Source organism: Erythrolamprus reginae, chromosome 3, assembly GCF_031021105.1.
Source record: "Erythrolamprus reginae isolate rEryReg1 chromosome 3, rEryReg1.hap1, whole genome shotgun sequence".
Classification (NCBI taxonomy): domain Eukaryota; kingdom Metazoa; phylum Chordata; class Lepidosauria; order Squamata; family Dipsadidae; genus Erythrolamprus; species Erythrolamprus reginae.
In genome coordinates, this window is record NC_091952.1 from 43,320,951 (window position 1) to 43,328,726 (window position 7,776).

The 7,776-nt window shown below is 36.6% G+C and overlaps 1 protein-coding gene across 1 annotated transcript; it reads right to left on the minus strand.

The window, feature by feature from the left end:
- Window positions 1-1,708: 1,708 nt before the first annotated feature.
- Window positions 1,709-7,040, minus strand: TOE1 (target of EGR1, exonuclease). The gene is made up of 8 exons (XM_070744998.1): window positions 6,909-7,040; window positions 6,355-6,475; window positions 6,162-6,202; window positions 5,584-5,680; window positions 4,987-5,145; window positions 4,336-4,595; window positions 3,245-3,419; window positions 1,709-2,809 (listed from the first exon to the last, which is right to left on the minus strand). The coding sequence occupies exons 2-8, from the start codon at window positions 6,463-6,465 to the stop codon at window positions 2,039-2,041; spliced, it is 1,614 nt and encodes a 537-aa protein (XP_070601099.1). The 5' UTR covers window positions 6,466-6,475; window positions 6,909-7,040; the 3' UTR covers window positions 1,709-2,038.
- Between the last annotated feature and the right edge of the window lie 736 nt (window positions 7,041-7,776).

Sequence of the window (7,776 nt, forward strand, 5' to 3'; positions counted from 1 at the left end):
TGGCAACAATAAATTAACAGATAAAAAGTCTCCAGTCTGTAAAAATTTTGATGCAAAAAGCTAAATATCATTTAACAGGGGAAACACTAATATTATATTTCAATAAATATTGATGATTGGCAGAGAATAATAGATATCCCTTTGAACTATTATACTAGAATTGGACTGGGGGCCTATGGTCTTCCAGATGTTGATTTGTAACCATCCTGCATTAATGTTTTTTCTCAATAGTTTAGTAGCTTAATTTGCATCAGGAAAATAAGACTGCAATAGAACTGTAGGGGGAAAAATCAAACAATTTGGCTTTAATTCCTTCTCTTAACTTTTTGCCATCCCATTTTAAATATTTAAAATAACTAAAAACAAGCAGTACAATATAAATCACATTTTAGGACAATCTAGAAGGAGTGATATCCAGAAAAAGGAGAGACAACCAGCCGTTCGCTAATGAAAAATTAGTACAAGAAAATCAGTAATCATATATTATAGTAGGCCAACTTGAGATAGATTTCTGAAGCCTTCAGAGCTCTCTGGTGGATTTAGACGGCTGCAATCTCCTGTTTAGGCTGCTATAAAAATAGATGGATTTATATCTGGTACCCAACATTTGCATTCTCATTGTCCAAAACAAAAGTCCCACAAAATTTCAGAAAGTTTAATTAGAAATTTCAGGTATGCATTCTTTTGGACAAACTCAGATATATTGAAAAGAAAACTCTGATTCTTGTCAGTAAAGAATATGATTCAAATAAGTGTTGGTGGGGAGCTTTCAGTGCAAATTTTCAAATAAGTGTGGATAGTAATTCAATGCATAATTTAGTCCACACTCTACTGTTAGTAAAACACAAGCTTGTCTCCTGTATTAGTCTAAAGCAGTGATGGTTAACCTTTTCGGCACCGTGTCGAAATGAGTACACAACACCGGAGCACCAAAATCCAGAAGAGAGCAATTGGCCGGTGCTCATGTGTGCGTCAGCCAGCTGCTCTTTCGGGTTTCGTAGCGTGCATGTGCACTGGCCAATTGCTCTTTTCTGGGTTCTGGCTCACACATGCGCACTTGAACCCAGAAGAAGTATGCCAAAATTTTACCATCATTTGTCTAAGGCCAAATGATTCCTTATAATGGTAATTTACAAACCATTTGTAAAACATGAAAATATTTGTGATACAGAGTTTGGGGCTTAAATCTTCAAATTTAATAAAGAATGAGTTAAGCAAGAACTGAAATAACTGTTCCCAAGGATTCACAAGGATTTAAAAAGGTGGGTAATACATTTTAACCTATTCTGGTCAGATTCTTCAAACTGCCCTATCTGCAAAGAGCTAATGCGGTTTTAAGCATTTGCTTAAAAACAAGTGCTATTCTATAAATTGCAGACTAATAAAGCAGGTATCTGGACAGCATGGAGAGCTGTAATGATTTCACATCTGCTGAAGACAGCAAGGAATAGAGCCAACTACCTGACCTTATGAACATTTAAGATGATGGTGCAAGGTAACCCATGTAAAAAAGCTTTTCCACAGTTCCCTTGATTAAATATACTGCTCAAAAAAATCCTCGATCTCAATGAATGAAATATTCTCATTGAATACTTGGTTCTGTACAAAGTTGAATGTGCACAACAGCATGTGAAATTGATTGTCAATCAGTGTTGCTTCCTAAGTGGACAGTTTGATTTCACAGAGGTTTGATTTACTTGGAGTTATATTGTGTTTAAGTCTTCCCTTTATTTTTTGAGCGGTGTATAAAGCACTTCTCTGAATATGTACCAGCCTTGTAAAATAAAGTGGGTTCTTAAGCATTTGGGAGAAAAATGCTTCTACAGTGTAAAGGTTCTAACCCCCAATGGCAAAATTTAATACATAATTTTACAAACATTTAAAAATAAATCCATAAATCCATTCAGGCTGCTGCACATTGTGTCATGTCTTATTAATGTCTCTCTAGGAGGAGCTCTGCTTTCAGTATTGCGGCTTCAAGAAAACAATTTATAGTAAAAGCTTTTATCTGCGACCCTCAGTAGTATGGTATCTACTTCTAACTACTGTCCCATATCAATTTCATCTTTTGGTTGTGGGCTTTGGAAGATTTAGAAAACAAACTTTTCACAATCTGAAGAGGCACAGACTTTCCACTAAGGTACAATTTGTTGTAGCACTGGGGTAACCAAGATCCATCCTTTGAGTCGCTCTGTTTATCATTCTTGAGCATCTGGATGTATGCTATTATGTAGCCTGTCATGAAGGCATCAAACCCAGCCCGGTGAATACTCCCTCGTGAACAATTAGATGGTGCTATGTTATCTGCGACAGGCAAAGAGGTCACGGGAGAATCACTCTGTAACTGAGCTTTTGGCTCTGCTCCTTCGCTTTCAATTGCCTTTTCCTGCTGGAAGTCTTTGAATGGTGAAGAAATGATACTCTCATTGTTTGTGGAACTGGCAGCATTCCCATCAACACTGACACAAGCTGCACTGTTGGGAACTAGTTCTTGTTCCACATCCATAGAAGTCTCCCCATTACCAGACACTCTTTCTGCATCAGCACTATCTACAATGGGATCGATCACCTTACTAGGGCAAGACTGTTTGGAAGGGGAACCTTTTTCCTTATCCCAAGCCAACTTTCCATCATTCATGGGGCTGCTCAGTTCAGCTGCTTTTGTCGACTCTGCTAGGTTCTTCCGCCGTTTCCATTTCTGTTTTCTTGTCTTCCGTTTCTCTTCTCTCTGATTCTCATCCTCATTAATTATTAGCTCAATATTGTGAGATTGTGTACATTTCAACCCATTTGGGCACCAGCCATAAGCCTGTGAAGGAGAAGGAGAACTATTAGGATAAAATTTAAAAATTCTGACAATTTTGCAATGATTGAAATCCACTCAACTTTTCCTAGACTGCAATAGTGTGCATAATCCTCAGTCCTCGGAGAGGGGAGGCATATAAATCCAATAAATAATAATAATCCCTGATTCTAAACATCCTCACTTCGATCCCAAGGTAGCTCTTTCCTGAATGAAGCAAAAATTCCAGTTTTGTTCTTTTTTTAAAAACCCAATTAATTAAAAGAAAACTCTTCCTTGTAACATTTTAATGGTCAAAATAACACCTGATTCTAACAAGATAGACTTCTTTTATCTGAGATAGCTTGTCCTCATAGTCTTATAGTTATTTCCAATTTGGTTTTATAGACAATTTTTAAGATCCTAAAATGTAGATGAAAGACCCAATAAATAATACTTAACCGAAAATGGCTGGCAGATGACAATTTTGTTAGCAGTGTCTGTTTGAGCCTGGCTGACATCAGCCACAGAGCAAAACCGGTATTCAACATAGGCATTCATGCTGGCAGGATAGCTGCAGAATTCTATGGTGAGATATGGTTTCTTGGAGTCTTTCAACCTGAAGTTTTCTCGTTTGCTGAAATTCAAGAGCAGCAAATGTATGAGGATAATTGGTAATTTTTCAGCTTTTCTTTTACACGATCATATAAAAAGTTAAGAGAATGGACAAAAAAAGAGGTACTGTATAGTATTTGCATGTGTGTGAGGAATCAACTCAAAACAAATACAGAATTGCCATTGAAGTGAAAATAAATACAGAAGGGCTGTTGTACAGAAGAATACAGAAGTACAAAACTGCATTATTTGTCTACCGGTAGTTTTACAAATGCTATAGCCAGCTAATTGTTACTGGCATTTTTCCTGATGACCCTTGTCTTTAAGTTAGTCAACCAAAAGAGAAAGTGCCTATTATTCCCATTTCATTTTACCATGCTAAGCAAGATTATTCCTGTCTCCTTCTCTCATGTTGTCTAGGACACATGGGGAACACAGAAAGCAGATAGACATACAATTCCTGCCATATTTTAGGGTTATTCGGAATCAGTTAGAGTCATCAAAGCAGAGAGTGAAAAAAAAAAGTTTTAAATTTCATTTCAAAAGAGTAATTAAGCCAGTGGTAATCATAATTAATGGCTAGTTAGTCAACCAAAAATCCCTCCCATATTTTCACAAAAAGAACAGTTAAAAGCACTAAATTCAATTTAAATATTTGCCCCCAACCAGTAGCGGGTTCTAAATCCCATTGCTACCTGTTCGCTGAAGTGGGCCAAACCGGGAGCAACCCAATGCTGCCCCCAACATATACATAAATGGAATGATCTTAAAGCTGCTTGAAAACCGATCAATCAGTATAAGAATAATTATCTTTTCAAACTTCAGACTACTGGGTCATATGGATATTGGAAGCTTTTTATACGAAAACCAAAAAAGCAGAGGAGCAATGCAACACCTGTCAGGATGTTTACAGCATTTATTTGTTAAATGATACATACCATTTCTTATAGGCATACTCTAGATAAGAAGCTACAAAACGTGCCTCGAATTCTGAGGCATATTTCGTGTCATAGATGCCAGCTGGGAACATTTCTGAAAGATCAGCGGTGAAAGTGCCCAGATTGTCAGGTAAGTGGGCATAGAAGCACTGGTAGAGGAAAACTAAATCAATTAGGCCATTGTGAAGAATGATAGGTTTTCTTGCTCGAATTATTTCCATGAAAAGATTACGAATTGTCTGACTCCGATTTTCATTTCCCTGTGAGTAAATAAAATGGAAACAATGTTGTTTAGGCATCCCACTATGAAAAGTCCTCTTCTGACAGTCCTTTAGATTTGGATAGACAAATGGGATGCCATAAGTGATCTCTTCTAGCCCTATTATCAAAAGAAAATATAATCTAGAAGTATTGCATAAGCAATGCTTACCATTTGTTAGTTACCATCTAACCCAATGAACACACAACTGCATCCTCTAAATATGCCTTATCAGTAAGGTCCCCAATCTCAAAGAAAAATGCCACTATTGGTAACTTTCCTTGCAATAGCTGAAGATAATAGATGCAAGTATAGATGCATCTCATTATCACATGATATCTTTTCATCAAAAATCTTTCATCAACATTCCTTAAATTAAGGAATCCTTGTACCTTATCATTCCCCCTATTGTAGGGAATGCCATGAGAATACTGGTTGTTGAAGTCAAAGCCATGTTGCACCAAGAATTGCACTGACTGTGGTTCAATTATATAATCATCCATACACAGCAAGGTCAAGTTGTAGATCTGGGAAAGATATGTGTTCTCTGTCTGCAAAATAAAAGTCAACCCAATGAAATGGAGAACCATAATTATTATTATATTTGGGAGTATGATCTGTCTCAAATATATATTCGTATACATTTACATGACATGTACAAATTTATTGTACAGAGAGAATCTCCAGCACTGATTTCAGCTACAGTAAGCAATCTTAACTGAGACAGCTGAACACCGAATAAGATATTTGTTAGATGTTTCTGTCTACTATTTTTTTTTTATAAATGTCTTAAATTTGGGTACTCTTTTTTATGTGAATACAATAGTATCCCAAAAATTCAAAGGTTTTATAAACTGATGCTAGTAATGTGAAGCATCATATTTAAATTTCTAAGGTTTGCTTCCAATATTTATTCTCCATCAGAGGCAGGATTATCTTGTCCTCACAGAAATATCAACAGAGGGCTATACACAAAATGAGCATCATACCTTGTCAGGAAGGTGTTTAAAACAAGCAACTCCAAGAGACAAAACAGATCGTGTTTTAGCAGCATTGCAAACCGCTTTATATCGTTCTTCAATGCACCTGTGAGAAATATTAGGCAACTGAATAAGAAGCAAAGACAGATAATTTAATCTACAGAGTACATGAAAATCCCTGAAAATATCATTAGTATTGTCTACATAGGCTAGATGGACCAATAATCTGATCATTATAAAGCAGCTACCAATACTCGGTATGATTTCTGATCAAATGACAGAATCGTGTCATTAACCTGAATACATCCCCTAACTTTAAACAAGACAAAGATCCTCCCCAATTCCAAGAGTATTAGACCCATGTAATGATGCCTAAAGCTAACATAGTCTATTTTTAGAAGGGTTAACCAAATCATTAATTCCATCCTATAGCTACTAAATGCTTCTACCTAAAAATCTGACAGAAGTATATCGGGTTAGTATTGTGAATAAAATATTTGGCCCAATGTTAAGAAATTGATCGTTCAGAACTAGGTATCACCTTGACCATGCTACTTCAGCAGAAAGAGTGGTAGTACAGTACTTACTGATTCAGCAAACTCTTCCTTGTTCCAAGCCCACTAAGTTCCTATGGATAAAGATAACACTTTCAGTCTTCAGTAGAAGATGCAACTACATAAAATGTAGGGATAAATTTTAACTTTACACTCAGCAGTCTGATTGCAATTTTCTTTTTCTCTTGTTCCAAAGTTAAAACCAATAAAGAATAATTTTACTCACTGTGTCAACAGCAATAAAGTTAGAAGTTTTGATAGCCAAAAGCATGGATGGCCAGAGCTCCTTGAAATTGTCATCCTGGACATCAATGACAGGTACCCTCAAAGAATCCATTATAATACAGCTGTTGGGAACAAAACATATGTTATTTTAATAATCCAGTTATTAACTTTGTTTTGGGGAAACCATAGTGAAAAAAGTAAAATAAGCAAAAAGTTGCCAGCTAGTTCATTTAAAGAACTGATACATTTTCTGTATCTACATATTCTCTTCCATCACAGCTCAAAAAAGCAAAGTTAACATGTCTGAGTTGCAAGAATCCAGAGATTTAGGTGGATACAGGAAACTTTCTTTGCTGCCACCTGCCGGTCGTTCGGATTTCTGCAATATTGATATGGTAGTTCTAACAAAAAGGATCAAATTGAAATGGTTTAATATCTAAGCGGGAACAGCCTGCGTTCGGCAGAGCGATCTTCTCTGTGTTCCTGGGTATTAAACTGCCTGGGGAAAACCACATAGGAGAGAAAAATAAAGATAAACAGAACCCCGGAACTCACGTTCAATTGTATCAATCCCTAGAAGTTTTCAAATTTTCTATTACGCTTTAAAGCTTAGTATAACTCGCCTGCCGCTGAGACCTTAAACTTCCGGCGCATTGTGAATTCAGGGGTCCTTCCCCTGCTGATGGCGCATAATATGTAGCTGTCTATTTTAAGTGCCTTCCGCTGGATGCTCGCGCAGTTACAGTATATAAGATTATGTAAACAGGAGTCCCATTCAAATTAATATAATTAGCAAAAAAACGAATATTCCCGCTTTCCTACACCAGATGCTTTTAAAAGGTTTTTTCGCACGCGATGGGGTAATATATTTAGCAATTGTGGGGCTTTCTGTAGATTTTTTTTTAAAGTAAAACCCAACTTCCGAGGCCATCAGAAAATTTCATTTTGCGGCATAAGATAAACGCTACATCTAGCCCTCTTTGCAAGCAGATCCCCCCCCCCAACCGAGAATAGATGCAAATATGCATTTTAACACTATTTTTTAAACATCATATTCAGGCTTGGCAGCAGGCAAGACTTTTTAATGCCTGGAATGCACTATCTGACTCTGATTTCTCGCCCAAATCCCCAAAGCTTTAATCTTAGACTGTCTACAGTCGACCTCTCCCCGTTTCAAAGAGATCTGTAAGGGGGCGCATAAGTGCATCACTGTTCCTACCGTCCCTGTCCTACTATCCTCTTTTATTGTTACTTTTTACTTATGTTTATACACACTTTCTTATGTTTATATTTTTTTACTAGCACCCTGTATATGAATATTATTGTATCTAATGTTTCTTCTTAATTTTTTTCTTGCTACTGGTATCATCTGTATATGAATATTATTATCAGTGTTTCCCAACCTTGGCAACTTGAAGATATC